A 21,567-nucleotide genomic window follows, 5' to 3' on the forward strand; every position below is an offset into this window, starting at 1 on the left:
TCGTCACCTATGTGGATACGCAGGAGTGATTCAAGTGTTCTTCTCGGTTGTCTATAACAGACGGTTCATTAGCTTATAACGAACTGGTTTTACGAATCTGCCCCCATGAATGCCAGTCAGAAAAATTCTACGCGCGAAAAAACCGTGCAGTTAGACTAGCCAATCAGTAACTCACGTCCACAAGTTTAAAAGCGGCCCCACTTTTTGAAATTTTAACAAGCTTCGAGAAATTCAACTTCGGCCATCACACTCTCGTCACAGTGTTTTCTCCTTCGAAAGCCTTCTTTCCCTTTTTTCGTTTTGTCAAACTTTAGCGACACAGTACGTATCATTTCTGGCAACGGGCGGAAGCAAGTATATGTCTTTGTCAACGCTTAGTGTAAACAAGTAAAACTAAGCCATTTACATCCTCGGAGACCCAGGGGCTGTGGGTCGATTTCAAGTTAGGGCATGAAGAGCCCCTGGGGACATTGTTATGAAGGTAGATCCTGGACAAAATGTTCGATTCGCCGTTTCGTTATGGCGTTTCGTCGTTTCGTTCTGTAGAGTCGTTGTTTTCCGAGTTCGACTCATCGAACTTTCAGTTCGTTTCGTCGTATCGTCAGTTCGATTCGTCGGCTGGCCTCTTCGACTCGTCGTTTTACGAGTCCGACTCGTCATCGACCACATCGGTTCGTCGATTTGTCGTTTCGTCATGGCGTTTCGTCGTTTCGTTACGTCGTTTCGACTTGTCCACTCAGCAGGAGCTTTAATTCAACTTAAATTACATGAATAGTTACTTGATTTCATACACTCTTACGTGAATCATTAATGTGGTATCTATAATTTGCCCTATGCTGAAGGAAATGGATCTTTAGAATAGCTACTTAATCTGCAGAAGCGTCCGAGTCTTTTGGAAAAACGTATTTTCAGCTAAAAGCTAATGAATCACTTGGGCGAGCACCTTGGAGTAATTATCGCGGCAGTCTATCTTTTTGTCGAGAGTAGGAGGGTCAAGGGTTTCTTGTTGTGGGTCGATGGTAACTTTTTTCCCCTTTTTTTAAATTAATTAGGAAAAATTAAACCGAATTTGACTAAAATAATTGAAAATAATACAAGAAAACAACTAATTTTTAAAGATACAGAGTGGAAGTGGACCCCTTCACTTTTACCCCAGAGTGCAAGGGAACCCTTTACTGTTCCTTAGTAACGTCTAACCTTGAATACTGCTCTGAGATATGGTGCCCATATTCACGTAAGAACACTGATAAGCTTGAAGGAGTGCAGAGACGTGCCACTAAATTTATTTTGAAAACTAAGGATAGCTATGCAGCTCGTCTTGAGAAGTTAAATCTATTATCTTTGGAAGACTGAAGAGTTTAAATTGACATGACTTTCTTTTTAAAGGCACTGAAAGGGTTTGTTGACATTGACGTTTCACCTTTTGTGGATTATTACTCCAGTTTAAATTATTGTTCCTTGAGACATTATTATCATCTGACATTAAAAAAAAATATGCAAGGGCTAATTCCCTTAAATATTCCTATTTCCATTGAATAGTAGTTTCTTGGAATATGTTGCCTGTTGACATTCGCACTGCAAATTGTACTGGGAATTGAAAATTTAATGCGAAGAAATTTCTTGTGGGTAAATCATGATTGTATTTGTCTTAATCATAACATATAGTATCTCATTCGTACTATATGTATTGGTTGATCTGCTGTTACATGGGGTCTGGGACTCTTTTGCAGATTCTCCCTATGGCTTTTTAAAATTTTTTTTTTGTTTAGTGAACTGCATCATACATGCATTTGTGTATTTATGCTATTAAATTGCAATAAATAAAATAAATAAATAAATAAATTAGCTATTGTTATAGGTTGAAATCACCCCAAAGTGTAGTGAAGTGAAGTTTTAATAATGGCGGGCGGCGGTTCGAAAGCAATAAAGGGTTGAGTGAGGTTGTTTTGGTTAAGGTTTAGGGCTGCCTGGTGATGGAAAGGCATCATGAAGCCTGGAAGTCCTTAAACCTTTTGTATCATTCAAAGAATGGAGTGATATAAGATAGGGGCCAGGTGGAAAGTGTAAAAGCAACTCTCTATGTTGAGTGCGGAGAGAAATAAGCGTGGCAAAGGGAGTTTTTGGGTTTATAGAGCGGGGGTTTTTAGGTGTTGTATTGGAATAGCGAGTTGCTTTTAGACTTAGGTTAAGTTGAATATATGGTGGAAGGGCTATGGGTGCTCGCAAATGACCTTCGGAATATGCAAATATAAACAAGAGATCACTAAGATCAGTAGGGTTGATATCGGTAACATAAAGAACATAAGTATGAAAAGATAAGTAGGTAGTCTATTTCCACAAAGCAGAAAAGCAGACGACTTCAAAGCAATAGAATCCAAATATTTTCAAACCAACAAAGTAGATGATCGATCGATATATAATACAGCTGAATAAAGATGAAATCCCGATTATGGTTCAAAGAAGTGTCTACGGAGAAAGGAAATAAGGTAAGGGCGTTAAAATCTAAGAAGGAGAATTAAAAAAAAAAAAATGTGGTCTTGGTTGAAAGCAACCGCTGGAGTTGGAACTGTGATCGTTAAATTATCATTCCAGCGCACTAAAAGTCATATCAACAGGAATGAAAAACGTCTGCGCATGTGTGTCGCGAGCATGTTGATGTTGTCGTTGGCGAGCTTTTCGATCGTTTGATCACTTTAAACGGTCCGTGGATATATTTTGCCTTTCAAACTGGAATGTAAGGACGCTATATCAAAATAACTTCTGTAAATTGAACTCGTCGATATGTTGAACGAATTATTTTTGGAAATGAAATGTTTATTTGCTTGCTCAAGAGCCAACAACTTTCAGTACGTACTCGGCAGGTAAGGAAACACATGCATTCCAGGCTGAATTTCTTTGATTATAATTTACCTCTATTTTAGATAAAAAGCTAACATTAAAATTGATAGAAGGTAAATAATACCATGCTTTGCTAATAAATGGTAATAATTTTGTAATAATTTTATCAAGGCGAAGCGAAAGCACACCTATGTATCGTAAATGAAGAAATAGAAAAGGCTGGAAAATAATATCTCTTTCGCTGGAACTTAATATTCATTATTGGAAATTAGTTATTTCTATATGGATGGCATTAGAGAAGCTCCTGGCCATGCCATGACTGCTGCCACTCAGCAAAAGCTAGACGAAATCCATTGTTCTCGTGGATGGATGCATCATGGGGTATCATGAAAAACAAAAATTCTGCTTGAGGATTAATGCTGAAAGGGAGTTCAGGAACCATAGTGGTTTGGTTTGAGGAGAGTTTTGTTTCATTGAATCATAGTAAGATTCCTTGAAAAATTATGTGGTAAAACCATGCCCATACCTGACTCACGGAATTGATGAATGAAAATACTGCTAACCAAAAAGTTGCTTCCTGTTCTACCAAGAATTGTTGACTGTCGAGTAGTGCTCATAAACAACCCGAAACTACCATTAAGTTGTTTCAAAAAATTAAATGTTAGTTGTTCAGTAATTCGAGAGTTTCCCCTGCAAGGCAAACCTACAAGACATAACTACAAGGTAGTAAGGTAGTTATGTCAATCATAAGGCAGGCAGCTAGGCAGGAAACATTTAAATAAAAACGATCATTACTTCTATTTTATTTTCTTATTTATCTACAAGATATTCCTTTGAGATACGAAATTTTGAATACGAATTATTTTGCCTGCCTGCCTCCCTGCCTGCTATTGGGTCAAACTTAACTTAATATAAATACATTGGAACTAAAATAAAATTAAAGACAAATATACATTAAAAGGGAATAGAAGGATTGAAAGATTGTAATTGTAACACACAAAAAGACCTATATACAGTTTGTAAGTTTCCAAACAATTATATAGAACTGGTTGAGTTAGGTTACACATAGCTGCATTGTCACATAACGCTCGATATAGCAATCTTTACTGTCCACCCAATCGAAAAGACCCCTTTCTGTCTCTTTTTCCTTTGAAGGGTTTAAAACTAAAAAACACCAGATTCAAGGCACTGGGGAAATCAGGGGCGTCGGAGTGGCATGCGTGAGAGTGACAGGCTGTGCACTATGAGGAGGCCCATGTGCCAAATGAGGGCTGAGCCTTGTAGTCACGCCCGCCACTTCCAGGAAACGCATCAGAACGCGGCCAGAATAAAATCCCACCTGGACTAGTCCCAAGGAACCTCGGGGAATAGACGCGCAACTCCGGGAAATCAGGGGCGACGGAGTGGCATGCGTGAGAGTGACAGGCTGTGCACTATGAGGAGGCCCATGTGCGAAATCAGGGTTGAGCCTTCTACTCACGCCCGCCACTTCCAGGAATCGCATGAGAACGCGGCCAGAATGGAATCCCAGCTGGACTAGTCCCAAGGGACCTCGGGGAATAGACGCGCAACTCCGGGAAATAAGGGACGCCGGAGTGGCATGCGTGAGAGTGACAGGCTGTGCACTCTGAGGCACATCCGCGAAAGACGCACGCATGCCACGTCTAAGAAACGCTTGAGAACGCGGCCAAAATGGAATCCCAGGTGCACTGGACCCAAGGGACCTCGGTGTCATGCGTGAAAGTGACAGGCTGTGCACTATGAGGAGGCCCATGTGCCAGATGAGGGCTCAGCCTTGTAGTCACGCCCGCCACTTCCAGGAAACGCATAAGAACGCGGCCAGAATGGAATCCAAGCTGGACTAGTCCCAAGGGACCTCGGGGAGTAGACGCACAACTCCGGGAAATCAGGGACGCCGGAGTGGTATGCGTGAGAGTGACAGGCTGTGCACTCTGAGGCACATCCGCGAAAGACGCACGCATGCCACGTCTAAAAAACGCTTGAGAACGCGGCCGAAATGGAATCCCAGGTGCACTGGACCCAAGGGACTTCGGTGGCATGCGTGAGAGTGACAGGCTGTGCACTATGAGGAGGCCCATGTGCCAAATGAGGGCTGAGCCTTGTAGTCACGCCCGCCACTTCCAGGAAACGCATGAGAACGCGGCCAGAATAAAATCCCAGCTGGACTAGTCCCAAGGGACCTCGGGGAATAGACGCGCAACTCCGGGAAATCAGGGGCGCCGGAGTGGCATGCGTGAGAGTGACAGGCTGTGCACTATGAGGAGGCCCATGTGCGAAATCAGGTCTGAGCCTTGTAGTCACGGCCGCCAATTCCAGGAAACGCATGAGAACGCGGCCAGAATGGAATCCCAGCTGGACTAGTCCCAAGGGACCACGGGGAATAGACACGCAACTCCGGGAAATCAGGGACGCCGGAGTGGCATTTGTGAGAGTGACAGGCTGTGCACTCTGAGGCACATCCGCGAAAGACGCACGTATGCCACGTCTAAGAAACGCTTGAGAACGCGGCCAAAATGGAATCCCAGGTGCACTGGACCCAAGGGACCTCGGTGGCATGCGTGAGAGTGACAGGCTGTGCACTATGAGGAGGCCCATGTGCGAAATGAGGGCTGAGCCTTGTAGTCACGCCCGCCACTTCAACGAAACGCATGAAAACGCGGTCAAAATAAAATCCCAGCTGGACTAGTCCCAAGGGACCTCAGGGAATAGACGCGCAACTCCGAGAAATCAGGGGCGCCGGAGTGGCATGCGTGAGAGTGACAGGCTGTGCACTATGAGGAATCCCACGTGCGAAATCAGGGCTGAGCCTTGTAGTCACGCCCGCCACTTCCAGGAAACGCATGAGAACGCGGCCAGAATGGAATCCCAGCTGGACTAGTCCCAAGGGACCAAGGGGAATAGACGCGCAACTCCGGGAAATCAGGGACGCCGGAGTGGGATTTGTGAGAGTGACAGGCTGTGCACTCTGAGGCACATCCGCGAAAGACGCACGTATGCCACGTCTAAGAAACGCTTGAGAACGCGGCCAAAATGGAATCCCAGGTGCACTGGACCCAAGGGACCTCGGTGGCATGCGTGAGAGTGACAGGCTGTGCACTATGAGGAGGCCCATGTGCGAAATGAGGGCTGAGCCTTGTAGTCACGCCCGCCACTTCAACGAAACGCATGAAAACGCGGTCAAAATAAAATCCCAGCTGGACTAGTCCCAAGGGACCTCGGGGAATAGACGCGCAACTCCGAGAAATCAGGGGCGCAGGAGTGGCATGCGTGAGAGTGACAGGCTTTGCACTCTGAGGCAAATCCGCGAAAGACGCACGCATGCCACGTACAAGAAACGCTTGAGAACGCTCCCAAAGTGGAATCCCAGGTGCACTGGACCCAAGGGACTTCGATAACATGCGTGAGAATGACAGGCTGTGCACTATGAGGAGGCCCATGTGCAAAATGAGGGATGCGCCTTGTAGTCACACCCGCCACCTCCACGAAACGCATGAGAATGCGACCAAAATGGAATCCCAGCTAGACTAGTCCCAAGGGACCTCGGGGAATAGACGCGCAACTCCGGGAAATCAGGGGCGCCGGAGTGGCATGCGTGAGAGTGACAGGCTGTGCACTCTGAGGCACATCCGCGAAAGACGCACGCATGCCACGTTTAAGAAACGCTTGAGAACACGGCCAAAATGGAACCCCAGGTGCACTGGACCCAAGGGACTTCGGTGGCATGCGTGAGAGTGACACTGTGCGCACTATGAGAAGACCCATGTGCGAAATAAGGGCTGAGCCTTGTAATCACGCCCGCCACTTCCAGGAAATGCATGAGAACGCGGCCAAAATTGAATCCCAGCTGGACTAGTCCCAAGGGACCTCGGGGAATAGACGCGCAACTCCAAGAAATAAGGGACGCCTGAGTGGCATGCGTAAGAGTGACAGGCTCTGCACTATGAGGCACATCCGCGAAACACGCGTGAATGCCACGTCCAAGAAACGCTTGAAAACGCGGCCAAAATGGAATCCCAGGTGCACTGGACCCAAAGAACTTCGGTGGCATGCGTGAGAGTGACAAGCTGCGCACTATGAGGAGGCCCATGTGCGAAATGAGGGGTGAACCTTATAGTCACGCACGCCACTTCCAGGAAACGCATGAGAACGCGGCCAAAATGGAATCCCAGCTGGACTAGTCCCAAGGGACTTTGGGAATAGACGCGCAACTCCTAGAAATCAGGGGCACCAGAGTGGCTTGCGTGAGAGTGACAGACTGTGCACTATGAGGGACATGGGGCAAAATCAGGTCTGAGCCTTGTAGTCACGCACGCCACTTCCAGGAAACGCATGAGAACCCGGCTAAAATGGAATCCCAGCTGGACTAGTCCCAAGGGACCTCGGGGAATAGACGCGCAACTCCGAGAGATCGGGGGCGCCAAAGTAGCATGCGTGAGAGTGACAGGCTTTGCACTCTGAGGCACATCCGCGAAACACGCACGCATGCCACGTCCAAGAAACGCTTGAGAACGCGGCCACAATTGAATACCAGGTGCACTGGACCCAAGGGACTTCGGTGGCATGCGTGACAGTGACAGGCTGTGCACTATGAGGAGGCCCAAGTGCGAAATGAGAGGTGAGCCATGTAGTCACGCACGCCACTTCCAGGAAACGCAAGAGAACGCGGCCAAAATGGAATCCCAGCTGGACTAGTCCCAAGGTACTTCGGGAATAGACGCGCAACTCCGGGAAATCAGGGGCGCCAGAGTGGCATGCGTGAGAGTTACAGGCTGTGCACTATGAGGCACATGGGGCGAAATCATGGCTGAAGCTTATAGTTACGCACGCCACCTCCAGGAAACGCATGAGAACGCGGCCAAAATGGAATCCCAGCTGAACTAGTCCGAAGGGACTTCGGGATAATTCGCGCAACGCCAGGAAATCAGGCCCTTCGGATTGGCATGCATGAGAGTGACAGGCTGTGCACTATGACGCACATGGGGTGAAATCAGGACTGAGCCTTGTAGTCACGCGCGCCACTTCCAGAAAACGCATGGGAACGCGGCCAAAATGGAATTCAAGGTGGACTAGTCCCAAGGGACCTCGGGGAATAGACGCGCAACTCCGGGAAGTCAGGGACGCTTGAGTGGCATCCGTGAGAGTGACACTGTGCTCTATGAGGAACATGCGCAAAACACGCACGCATGCCACGTCCAAGAAACGCTTCAGAACGCGGCCAAAATGGAATCCCAGGTGCACTGGACCCAAGGAACTTCGGTGGCATGCGTGAGAGTGACAAGCTGTGCACTATGACGAGGCCCATGTGCGAAATGAGGGGTGAACTTTGTAGTCACGCAGGTTACTTCCAGGAAACGCATGAGAACGCGGCCGAAATGGATTCCCAGGTGGACTAGTCCCAAGGGACTTCGAGAATAGACGCCCAACTCCGGGAAATCTGGGGCGCCGGAGTGGCATACGTGAGAGTCACAGGCTGTGCACTATGAGGCACATGGGGCGAAATCAGGGCTGAGCCTTGTAGTCACGCGCGCCACTTCCAGGAAACGCATGAAAACGCGGCCAAAATGGAATCCCAGCTGGACTAGTCCGAAGCAACTTCGGGAATAGACGCGAAACTCCGGAAAATCAGGGGCGCCAGAGTTGCATGCGTGAGAGTGACAGGCTGTGCACTATGAGGCACATGGGTCGAAATCAGGGCTGAGCCTTGTAGTCACACCCGCCACTTCCAAGAAACGGATGAGAACGCGGCCAAAATGGAATCCCAGCTGGACTAGTCCAAAGGGATCTCGTGAAATAGACGCGCAACTCCGGGAAATCAGGGGCGCCTGAGTGGCATGCGTGAGAGTTACAGGCTTTGCACTATGAGGCACATGGGGCGAAATCACGGCTGAGCCTTGTAGTCACGCCCGCCACTTCCAGGAAACGCATGAGAACGCGGCCAAAATGGAATCCCAGCTGGACTAGTCCCAAGGGACTTCGGGAATAGACCCCCAACTCCGGGAAATCAGGGGCGCCGGAGTGGCATGCGTGAGATTGACAGGCTGTGCACTATGAGGAGGCCCATGTGCGAAATGAGGGCTGAGCCTTGTAGTCACGCACGCCACCTCCAGGAAACGCATGAGAACGCGGCCAAAATGGAATCCCAGCTGGACTAGTCCCAAGGGACTTTGAGGAATAGACGCGCAACTCCGGGAAATCAGGGTCGCCTGAGTGGCATGCGTGAGAATGACAGGTTGTGCACTATGAGGCACATCCGCGAAACACACACGCATGCCATTTCCAAGAGACGCATGAGAACGCGGCCGGAATGCAATCTCAGGTGCAATAGACCCAAGGGACTTCGGGAATAGAGTGAAAGTGACACGCTGTGCACTATAAGGAGGCCTATGTGCGAAATAAAGGGAAGAGCCTTGTATTCACGCATACCACTTCCAGGAAACGCATGAGAACGTTGCCAAAATGGAATCCCAGGTGGACTAGACCCAAGGGACTTGGAGAATAGACGCGCAACTCCGGGAAATTAGGGACGTCGGAGTGGCATGCGTGAGAGTTACAGGCTGTGCACTATGAGGCACATCCGCGAAACACGCACGCATGCCACTTCCAAGAGACGCACGAGAACGCGGCCAAAATGGAATCCCAGTTGCACTAGACCCAAGGGACTTCGGGAATAAAGTGCAAGTAACAGGCTCTGCACTATGAGGAGGCCCAAGTGCGAAGTAAGGGGTGAGCCTTTTAGTTACGCACGCCTCTTCCAGGAAACGCATGAGAACGCGGCCAAAATGGAATCCAAGGTGGACTAGACCTAAGGGATATCGGGAATAGACGCGAAACTCTGGGAAATCAGGGGCGCCGGAGTGACATGCGTCAGAGTTACAGGCTGTGCACTGTGAGACACATGGGGCGAAATAAGGGCTGATTCTTGTAGTCACGCATGCCACCCATGGGACCTCAGAAATAGAAGCGCAACTCCGGGAAATCAGGGAAGCCCGATTGGCATACGTGAGAGTGACAGGGTGTGCACTTTGAGGGACACCCGTGAAATACGCACGCATGCCACTTCCAAGAAACGCATGAGAACGCGGCCACAATAAAATCTCAGGTGCACTAGACCCAAGGGAATTCGGGAATAGAGTGAGAGTGAAAGGCTGTGCACTATGACCAGGCCCATGTGCGACATAAGGGGTGAGCCTTGTAGTCACGCACGCCAATTTAAGGAAAAAGATGAAAACGCTGCCAAAATGAAATCGCAGGTGGACTAGACCCAACGGACTTCGCGAATACACGCGCAACTCGGGGAGATCAGGGAAGCTGGAGTGGCATACGTGAGAGTGACAGGCTGTGCACTATGAGGCACATCCGCGACACACAAACGCATGCCACTTCCAAGAAACGCTTGAGAACGCGGCCCAAATGGAATCTCATGTGCACTAGACCCAAGGGACTTCGGGAATAGAGTGAGCCTGACAGGCTGTGCACTATGAGGAGGTCCATGTGCGCACTAAGGGGTGAGCCTTCTAGTCACGCATGCCACTTCCAGGAAACGCATGAGAACGCGGTCAAAATGAAATCGCAGGTGGACTAGCCCCAAGGGAACTCAGGAATAAACGCGCAACTCCGGGAAACCACGGACGCCGGAGTCGCATGCGTGAGAGTGACAGCCTGTGCGCTATGAGGCACATCCGCGAAAGACGCACGCACGCCACTTCCAAGAAGCGCATGCGAACGCAGCCAAAATGGAATCCCAGGTGCACCAGACCCAAGGGACCTCGGGAATACAGTGAGAAAGACAGGCTTTGCACTATGAGGAGGCCCATGTGCGAAATAAGGGTTGAGCCTTGTAGTCACGCACGCCACTTCCAGGAAACGCATGAGAACGCGGCCAAAATGGAATCCCAGGTGGACTAGACCCAAGGGACGTCGGGAATAGACGCGCAACTCCGGGAAATCAGGGGCGCCGGAGTGGCTTACGTAAGAGTGACAGGCTGTGCACTATGAGGCACATGGGGCGAAACACGCACGCATGCCACTTCCAAGAAACGCATGAGAACGCGGCCAAAATAGAATATAAGGTGCACTAGACCCAAGGGACTTCGGGAATAGAGTGAGAGTGACAGGCTGTGCACTATGAGGAGGCCCATGTGCGAAATAAGGGGTGAGCCTTGTAGTCACGTATGCCACTTCCAGGAAACGCTTGAGAACGCGGCCAAAATGGAATCCCAGGTGGACTAGACCCAATGGACTTCGGGAATAGACGCGCAACTTTAGGAAATCAGGGACGCCGGAGTGGCATGCGTGAGAGTGACGGGCTGTGCACTATGAGGCACATCCGCGAAACACGCACGCATGCCACTTCCAGGAAACGCATGAGAACGCAGCATATATGGAATCCCAGGTGGACTAGACCCAAGGGACTTCGGGAATAGACGCGCAACTGCAGGAAATCAGGGACGCCGGAGTGGCATGCATGAGAGTGACAGGCTTTGCACCATAATGCACATGGGCGAAACACGCACTCATGCCACTTCCAGGAAACCCATTAGAACGCGGCTAAAATGGAGTCTAAGGTAGACTATACCCAAGGGACTTCGGGAATAGACGCACAACTCAGGGAAATCAGGGACGCCGGAGTGGCATGCATGAGAGTGACAGGCTTTGCACCATAATGCACATGGGCGAAACACGCACGCATGCCACTTCCAAGAAACGCATGAGAACGCGGGTAAAATGGAATGCCAGGTGCACTAGACCCAAGGGACTTCGGGAATAGACGCGCAATTCCGGGAAATCAGGGGCGCCGGAGTGGCATGCGTGAGAGTGACAGGCTGTGCACTATGGGGCACATGTGCGAAACACGCACATGTGCCCCATACACGCACGTATGCTACTTCCAAGAAACGCATGACAACGCGGCCAAAATGGAATTCCAGGTTGATTAGACCTAAGGGACCTCGGGAATAGACGCGCATTTCCGGGAAGTCATGGACGCCGGACTGGCATGCGTGAGAGTGACAGGCTGTGCGCCATGGGGCACATGCGCGAAACACGCACGCATGCCACTTCCAAGAAACGCATGACAACGCGGCCAAAATGGAGTCCCAGGTTGACTAGACCCAAGGGACTTCGGGAATAGACGTGCAACTCCGGGAAATCAGGGGTGCCGGAGTGGCATGCCTGAGAGCTACAGGCTGTGCACTATGAGGCACAGGTGCGAAATAAGGTGTTAGCCTTTTAGTCACGCATGCCACCTCCAGGAAACGCATGAGAACGCAGCCAAAATGGAATCCCAGGTAGACTAGATCCAAGGGACTTTGAGTATAGACGCGCAACTCCGGGAAATCAGGGGCGCCGGAGTGGCATGCGTGAGAGTGAGTCCCGCCGAACTCTGAGGCACATGTGCGAAACAAGGGGTGAGGCTTGTACTCGCGCATGCCACTTCCATGAAACGTATGACAACCCGGCCAAAATGGAATCCCAGGTTCACTAGACCCAAGGAACTTCGAGAATAACCGCGCAACTCGGGGAACGTAAGGGCGCTGGAGTGGCGTGCGTGAGAGTGAGTCCCACCGCACTCTGAGGGAGATGTGCGAAACAAGAAGGGAGGCTTGTACTCACGCATGCCACTTTCACGAAACGCATGACAACGCGGCCAAAATGGAATCCCAGGTGCACTACACCCAAGGGACCTCGGGAATAGACGTGCATCTCTGGGAAATCAGGGGCGCCGGAGTAGCATGCGTGAGAGTGAGTCCCACTGCACTATAAGGCACATGTGCGAAACAAGGGGTGAGGCTTGTACTCACGAATGCCACTTCCACGAAACACACGACAACGCGGCCAAAATGGAATCCCAGGTGCACTACACCCAAGGGACCTCGGGAATAGACGCGCATCTCTGGGAAATCAGGGGCGCCGGAGTAGCATGCGTGAGAGTGAGTCCCACTGCACTATAAGGCACATGTGCGAAACAAGGGGTGAGGCTTGTACTCACGAATGCCACTTCCACGAAACACATGACAACGCGGCCAAAATGGAATACCAGGTTTACTAGACCCAAGCGACTTTGGGAATAGACGCGCAACTCCGGGAAATCTAGGGCACCGGAGTGGCATGCGTGAGACTGAGTCCCCCCGCACTATGAGGTACATGTGCGAAACAACAGGTGAGGCTTCTCCTGACGCATGCCACCTCCACGAAACGATCCTCGCAGTAGAGAGCGCTATTTAAGCATTAGCAAAACTCAGACCTGAAAAAGATCAGGCGTTTACTGGATTCGAACCACTGACCTCTGCGATACTAATGCAGCGCTCTACCATTTGGGCTAACAAGCCAACTGGGAGCAGGCCGTTACGTTGATTCGTAATAGACCCGTGATGATAAATTAGATGCAATGAATATATGAAGTTCATATATTTTGAACTGCGGTATTATATGCGTATGATGCACGATCCTCGTACTAGAGAGCGCTATTTAAGCATTAGCGAAAATCAGACTTGAAAAAAATCAGGCCTGTATGGGATTCGAACCACTGACCTCTGCGATACTAGTGCAGCGCTATACCATTTGGGCTAACAAGCCAACTGGGAGCAGGCCGTTAAGTTCATTCGTAATAAACCCGTGATGATAGATCAGATACAGTGAATATATGAAGTTCATATATTTTGAACTGCGGTATTCACCATTATTGAATCATTAATCTTAGCGTATCAGGTAATGCATTCCAAGCCTTGGCAGCAATGTAAGAAGTTGATTTCAGGCCGAAAGTGGTGGTCTAAGCTACAGGTAAAACAAGTTTGTTTTTGCCCCTAAGATTTTTTTTATTTTCTCTTACTTGAAATAAATATTGAATATACTGAGGCATATTGTTATAGAGGGCTTTAAAAACGATTAAAAGATTATGGGCGGACACGCGCTTTTCGGATCCGCAGTCTTGGCAATTTTCATTCTGTTTAATGGTCTAATTCTTCAAGCAGACCAACTTGAGGATTGTGTGAACACAGAAGGAATCATTTTGCCATCTTAGATGCTGGGACCACTCATTTTTTGTCATGAAAACCTGACCTTTCCACTTGGAGATTATTGCTTCATTGACTCCTTGGAAATCTGCATTTCATCAGAAACTGTCCCTGGAGACCCTACGGTGGCCTTGGCTCAAAAACAATCAGCACCTTTTGCTTCTAACAACATCTTTCCACTTGGAGACTATTGTTCCACTGACTCCTTGGAAATCTTCATTTTATCACAAGCTATCCTTGGATACCCTATGCTGGCCTTAGCTCTAAAACAATCAGCACCTTTTGCTTCTAACTTGGGAAAAGAACGCTATTTTGAAATCGATGTATTCTGTGACAATCTACCCCCGTTATCTGGAAAGAAACCACCATTTTACGACCATGAAATTCTTCATTACGATCGCGATCCTGCATATTCTTAGAAACATCGTATAAATCCAGCATATACTTACAAACATTGTACAAATTCCTGGTCATTTATAAGAATCAAGAGGATTAGATTTCTACGCAGCAGAGTTACGTACTCGTCTAACTGGTATGCTTCCTTTAATCCTGTTACAATCTCATTTTTGTTGGTTTGCTGTGGGGATATTGAGACCCATCCCGGGCCTAAATCAACATCATCTTCTACGAAATGTCCTGCATGTGAAAGAAGAGTGCCTAAAAAGCATCGTTCTGTTCGTTGTAGAGAATGCAAGCGGTCGTGCCATATCACATGTGTTGGTTTTACCAAAAAATCTATGCCCTCAAATTATATTTGTTGTGGTTCTGCATTGCCAAATTTTCAGACTCTTTCTCTGAGATTGATGCTGGACTCAACGATGCTAGGATCTCTACCTCCAAGGGATGTGATGACGATCTATCCGAGCGATTAAAAAGTATTACAAAAATATCAGAATTGCCTATTTAAATATTAACAACGTCGCTGGCTTTACATTACAAGAAGTAAAATCTGTTATTCTACAAGGGCTATTTGACATTGTCCTTCTTCCGGAAACGAAAATTGACGCTGCTTTTCCTGACTCACAGTTTTATATTAAAGGATTAAGGATGTTTCGTAAAGACAGGAACAGACATTTTGGAGGACTTCTCATGTATACCAGAAGAAAACTAATTACTCTCAGAGTCTCTCACATAGAGTGTGTAAACATCGAGACAATCGCTCTAAGTTTCAAACAAGAAAGAATGGTCCTAAAGCTGTACTAATGGGTACCTCCAGACCTCCCGGTCTATCTAAATCAGTTTGGGAATCCCAACTTAACAACGTGTTACTTCGTGCTGGTCGATTTAATAATATAATTCTTGTTGGAGATTTGAATTGTGATTTACTGAATCCTGACGGAGGCGCCAAGGATGTTCGTGCTCTTACTGATTTAATGAAAGTCTAGCGTTTATCCCGTCTGATGATGAGCCTACAAGAATCACTAATACTTCTATTTCACTGATTGACGTTATATTTACATCTAGACCGCGATCATTTCTGTCTTCTGGAGTCTATGATACAGGTATAAGTGAGCACAGTTTGGTTTATGCTGTAATGAGATCTCATTGTCCCAGACCTTGCATGGAAATTAAGAACAAAAGAAACTTCAAACTCTTTGACTAAGATGTTTTCTCAAGAGACGTCAGTCAAACTCCTTTCATGTCGCCTATGTCTTTGATGATGTTGACGATGTTGCGTGGGCTTGGGGAAAAATGTTCACGGGTCTTCTTGACGAACATACTCCTGTTAAGAAAAGGTTGATTAAGCGGGAGCATGTTCCCTTTATGACCACTGAACTACTTGGTGCTATTCGTCGTCCACGCAGATTGAAACAAACATACTATGCAACAAAAGATCTCGCAGACTGGCAAAAGTACAAGGAACAACGAAACAAGACCTCATCGTTGAGACGGAAATTGATTTGCAAATACATAAGAAGTAAATGTGACGATTCCAAAGGCGATCCCAGGACTTTTTGGACTGTAATTAAGCCTTTTATTCACAGCAAAAAGAACAGTGGTGACAATACCATAACTTAACGTATATGTGCACGATCCTTCGCAGTAAAGCACTATTTAAGCAATAGTGAAAATCAGACCTGAAAAAAATTCAGGCCTGTACGGGATTCGAACCACTGACCTCTGCGATACCAGTGCAGCGCTCTACCAATTGAGCTAACAAGCCAACTGGGAGCAGGCCATCAAATTAATTCGACATAAACCCGTAGATGATAAATCAAACAACAAATATATATGAAATACATATATATGAACTGCGGTTATGAAACGTATATGTGCACGATCCTTCGCAGTAAAGCACTATTTAAGCAATAGTGACTATTGCTTAAATAGTGCTTTAATAGTGCTTAAATAGTGCTTTACTGCGAAGGATCGTGCACATATACGTTTCATAACCGCAGTTCATATATATGTATTTCATATATATTTGTTGTTTGAAATACCATAACTCTTAAAGAGGATACTGAACTTATTACTGACAATAACGTCATAGCTACGAGGTTTAACGACCATTTTACTAAAATTCAAAACGATAGTGCTGATTATGCAATAATGGGAGGTTCCTATTGTTCTGACAGTCATCCAAGCATTTCTGCAATACGAAATAATTGTCCTAATATAAAGAGCTTTAACTTTCAGCTAATCAGTCCTGCAGAAGTACAACAGGTTGTAGGTAAACTTGAACCAAATAAGGCCACTGGTCATGACGGGATTCCTGCGAAAATCTTACGGGAGTGTTCAAAGGAGTTAGCTTTACCTCTTGCTAACCTATTCAACTTTTCTGTTGTATCTGAATGTTTCCCGAGTGACTGGAAGTTAGCAGAAGTCTGTCCTGTATTCAAGAAGGATGACCCTACGAACATATGTAACTGTAGATCGGTATCTATATTGATTAATTTAGATAAGATCTTTGAAAAATGTCTCAATCGTCAACTAGTGGAGCACTTTGCAGCAATTTTATCACCGTTTCTCTCAGCCTATCGAAGAGGTTGTAGCTGTGAGGCAGTGCTTCTCCATCTTATCGAATCATGGAGGCAAGGCTTGGACAAAGGAAAGACTGTTGGTTCAGTGTTGTTGGATTTAAGTAAAGCCTTTGATCTCATCCCTCACAACCTGTTGATGGACAAGCTGAAGGACGGAGACAGCCGGTTAAAGTGGCCAATGCCAAGTCTGACATTGTCAAGATTCACAGAGGAGTTCCACAGGGGTCTGTATTAGGCCCCTTGTTCTTTAATATCTTTTTAAATGACTTATTTTACTTTGTTACAGAGGTCAAACTCTCGAATTATGCAGATGACAACCAACTAACTTCAAGTGATATAGCTCCAAGCGTGGTTCAGGCTGCCCTCATCCGGAACTTACGAGTCACCTCCAAATGGTTTCGTGACTGTGGTCTGACCCTAAACTTGGACAAATGTAAACTTCTAGTTTTGCCCAAGCGAAAAAGTAATCTAGTAGAATTGGATATTGATGGTTTCCAAGTCAAAGCGACAGATAATGTGGAACTCTTAGGGGTTGTAATTGACAATAAGTTAAATTTTACGAGTCATACATCTAGGTTAATTAAGAAAGTAGGTAAACAAATTGATGTACTTAATCGATTCAAACACATTCTTTCGTTTTCGTCAAAGATACGTATATATAGGGCATTCATCATGCCTCACTTTACTTATTGTAGTTCTTTTTGGAATAGCTGTCTCAAAGAAGATAGTGACTGGTTAGAGAGATTACATGAGTAGACAGAGTAGACATCTTTATTTATACAGGATAGTTCCTTCAGTGTAGTAAACACTGCTATCAACGGGGGTCCTGTTACCCTCCCATCCCACCTCAGGGGAGGACATTCGTCACACAGTAATCTCGTGCGTGGGAAATTAACGTCTCCTGCCCCTAACCTTGCAGGAGACGGGACCTCCATTTATACGTCTCTATCCGAGAAGACTAGAATATCTAGCCATTTCTTGATGTTATAGAAAGATATCATATTCTTCTCAATTATTTTAAGACCCTGAGTGTTAGTCCGGCCGGGGCTCGAACCCTCAACCTCCCGCACAACAGTCCAGCGCTCTATCCATTGAGCTAACCGGGAGGCTAACCCTATCCATTGAGCTAACCGAGAGGGCCCTTAGATACGTGTCTAATGACTTTTACAACGGATATGATAGTTTATGTTATAAGACTGGTTACTCATTAAGTTGTAGACGGAAACGAGATATGCTTTTAATCATTTTTAAAGCCCTCTATAACAATATGCCTCAGTATTTTCAATCTTTATTTCAAGTAAGAGAAAATAAGAAAAATCTTAGGGGCAAAAACAAACCTGTTTTACCTGAAGCTAAGACCACAACTTTCGGCCTCAAATCAACTTCTTACATTGCTGCTAAGGTTTGGAATGCATTACTTGATAAGCTAAGATTAATGGCTGAGTTTGGCCCTTCCAGGAATGAGATAAGAAATCTAAGTAATTTGTAATTTTATATCACCATCACTTATATCATCATCTATATTTAGGCTTATATTATTTTTCAACTCTGTAATTTATATTCATACATTTTTCTCGGTATCTCAGCATCTCTATTGCTAGAGGCCTAACAAGCCTCAATTTCATCCGGATTTAAATAAAGTCATCACCATCATCAACCTTGATGGTGATGGAGATCGTTGTGGCCAGTGGTACGTACATACCTTGCCAGAGCAGTCCATCCCTCCTAGCCGTCTCATAGCTTTCTAGGAAATCTCTACTTAACAAATGGTAAATACCACAGCGTACACTATTGAGTTATGGATGCACGCGGGAAGTTGCTAAGCACGAAAGAGGGGTAAGAGTCGCTCGAGGCGATAGCCGAGAGCGACTCTAGCTTCCTGAGTACTTCGCAAACCTCCCAAGTGTATCCATAACTCAATAGTGTACGCTGTGGTGTTTACCATTTGTTTTATAACATAACATTGATACATTGTAGCTAAAGAGTTCCCTTTTATTTAACAAATCTTACGTGACCAGAAAAAACAAGCGCGCAGAAAAATAGTCTTTGCATTTGCTCACGTCAGCAGCGTACACCCAGGGGCAAATGGGGGACGCTAAATTGACCAATCAGAGCGCGCGCTTTACTTTGGTCATGTTACAATTTCATGTAAGCATTTTAAACATGAAAACAGCTTATTCGTTCTAGTTCAAAACAAGACGACAACTCTAGAAAACTGAGCCTTGATACAATTATACAACAGCTAGTTACTTAGACCGTGATAAGTTGATACTCGGATGGTAACGGTTAAGATTTATGGACTTCATCTAAAAGTAATTAAGTAGTCAGGATAACATTGATCATCAGTGAACACCACAAAGATCGTAGGATTTACCGTCCTATTAACGGTCGAATCGAACGAGATCTCGTAACCGTTTGAATCGATAACCTTAGGTTTTTTCATTTCTGGAGTGCCTTGGCAGAATGATCCAACAAGTACCCGAGCAAGGTACATATACCGGTCACCATTGTCATCAGCCTCTGTGTAGCTCTCGGAATAACTTGCATCCCTTGTGAAGTAAACACCACTGCCATAAATTTTTCCTGCCAAATGTAAGTTAAAAAAACATTCATGTGATGCTTAATTTGTACCTGATCCATTTCTTCTATCCTAGTCGGGCGAGATGAGATGCTTTCTGCCTATCATCGCGTAACAACTCTGGCCACCAAACCGCAACTTCTACTAACTGAGTAAGTATGTCATTTAAAAGTCAGTAAATGTGTTATGGATGTGTACGGAAAATGTTCGAGAAATCGAGGACATCATCTCTTCAATTCGGAAATCAAGTCGGTACAATTTGGTGTGTAATCGGGTGGAATCGCTTTTGCTGAGACTTTGTGCACTTCCTCTGCTTTACGTTTAGAGAACAAGGTCGGAACAAAGTCGGCTCGAGTCGGCTCGAGTCGGCTCGAGTCGGCACCCTGGTGAGCTCCTCTTTTCACCTGAATACTTCAGTATTCAGTTTAACTTAAACTCGGGCACAGCTGCTAGTATGTGTTTCAAAGTTTATACCTCACTGCGAAGTATTGCTTGGAAATATTACGATGATTAATGGAGATTATAAAGCAGTACTAATGTTGACTTCTACCGTGTTTGTTTGAAAGCCACACTAAACGTTAAATGAAAAGCGAGTGCGCGGTCGAGATTGTAAGACTCTCAAGGTTAGAGGAAAAATTCAAATATGAATTTAAACAACTGTAAAATGAACAAAGTAAGAAGAATTTTACTTCACAACAGGATTTTCGTACTGGTTGAGCGCACCAATTAGGAAGGGGGCTGGCGAAATACGTAATAACCTCTAATACTAGATGAAAGGTGATCAGGTCAACTAAAAACGCGGACTCATTATATGGTACTATATGATACTCACCGTGAATTCCAGTGTAGCCTCTGTCGAAGCCTTCTTTGTTGATGCTAGTGAAGCTTTTACTAGATGTTCCATGAAACAGATGTTTTTCATTGCTTCCGCCATGTTTTCTTTCTTCCATTTTTAGCTTTGTCAACATGTACTTCTTATACTTAAAAAGGTTTTGTATACGTTCAATTCTTTTAATCGTTAGATTCGCTTTGGCAGCAGATAACAATTTGTTAGCGACTTGTTGATACTCTTTTGATCTGGTGTCCAGCTGCACAACTTCAAAATCTTCATCAGTCGTCATTGGGGACCAGTGTTCTGGCAATGGAACTCCTTCGAAATAACATTCATAAAAGAAAACGAATTAATCAGCTATTTATAAAATAATTATTGATGAGTTGATAAACTGAATACTTTAATTGTCCTCGATAAAGTGTTCTGACCTCAGTACATTTCATGATGAAATCTTTTAAAACATGCAAACTTTAGAAGGTCAAGCTCTAAACAAACCTTTGAATAAAAGAAAGGGGGAAAGTTTCTAAAGAAACTGTGGTGCGGCGCTGGCGAGGAGTATTACAAGGTAATTTGGTTGTATCGACTGAGTTGAGTTTATAATGTAAATGGCCGACGTAAAGAGTTTCTTGAGCTAACGCTCGAAAAGTCAACGTTTGAAACTCTATACGGGGGCCAAATAACATTATCAACTCGGGGAACCAAATTGCCCTCTTATATGAAGGGAATGGAATGGAAAATAGAGATATATCACCATTATGTTTTCACAAAAGATTTCCAACCTCTGTTCATAAGAAATGAAAGTTTATTACCTTCTGCATCTTTGCGGTTTCGTTTTAGAATAATAGCTTCACCATATTGTTGTCCCATTGCAGTCATTTCTCTCAGATCAATGGAGAAATTGTCGTCTTTGAAAGGCAAAGTTACACTTGTTTTTCCTTTATTGTGAGCCAGCTCGATGTTGTAATTCGTACGTAAGTCAAACTGAGTTTCCATCCCATCCTTGGTCTCATACGACCACTGTACAATTTTGGAGATCATCTTGGCGTTCTCCTCCTCTTGCTCGTCTTGTAATTCTTCTCGTCTTTGGATTATCTCTTCGTAAATCTTTGGAACCAGAATCTGTACCTCGCTGGCGTCCCCACGTACTTTAATGCAATTTTTCGTGGCGTCGAAGACCATCTGAATGTCCAGATCTTGTGCTTCACCCATTAGCAAGTTGACTTGACTTTCTGAAAGTTGTGCAATTCCGACGTCTTTTACTTTGGCTTCTTTGCATTCCTTTGAAAAACCACTTGTCAAATCTTC

The 21,567-nt window shown here is 45.9% G+C and overlaps 1 protein-coding gene across 1 annotated transcript; it reads right to left on the reverse strand.

Moving 5' to 3' along the window:
* Positions 1-18,064: 18,064 nt before the first annotated feature.
* Positions 18,065-21,471, reverse strand: LOC148736593 (protein mono-ADP-ribosyltransferase PARP14-like). The gene is made up of 3 exons (XM_088748465.1): positions 21,072-21,471; positions 20,263-20,580; positions 18,065-19,435 (listed from the first exon to the last, which is right to left on the reverse strand). The coding sequence occupies exons 1-3, from the start codon at positions 21,469-21,471 to the stop codon at positions 19,155-19,157; spliced, it is 999 nt and encodes a 332-aa protein (XP_088604591.1). The 3' UTR covers positions 18,065-19,154.
* Positions 21,472-21,567: the final 96 nt, after the last annotated feature.

This window comes from Stylophora pistillata, chromosome 2 (assembly GCF_964205215.1).
Source record: "Stylophora pistillata chromosome 2, jaStyPist1.2, whole genome shotgun sequence".
NCBI lineage: Eukaryota > Metazoa > Cnidaria > Anthozoa > Scleractinia > Pocilloporidae > Stylophora > Stylophora pistillata.

What these genes read in the sequence shown, in the direction of transcription:
- LOC148736593 (XM_088748465.1), bottom strand. Translation starts at nt 21,471, where the DNA reads ATGGGTGAAGCACAAGATCTGGACATTCAGATGGTCTTCGACGCCACG. An exon ending in AAACCGCAAAGATGCAGAAG is followed by an intron (nt 20,581 to 21,071) that starts GTAATAAACTTT and finishes GTTATTTCGAAG; the next exon opens with GAGTTCCATTGCCAGAACAC. An exon ending in AGGCTACACTGGAATTCACG is followed by an intron (nt 19,436 to 20,262) that starts GTGAGTATCATA and finishes TACATTTGGCAG; the next exon opens with GAAAAATTTATGGCAGTGGT.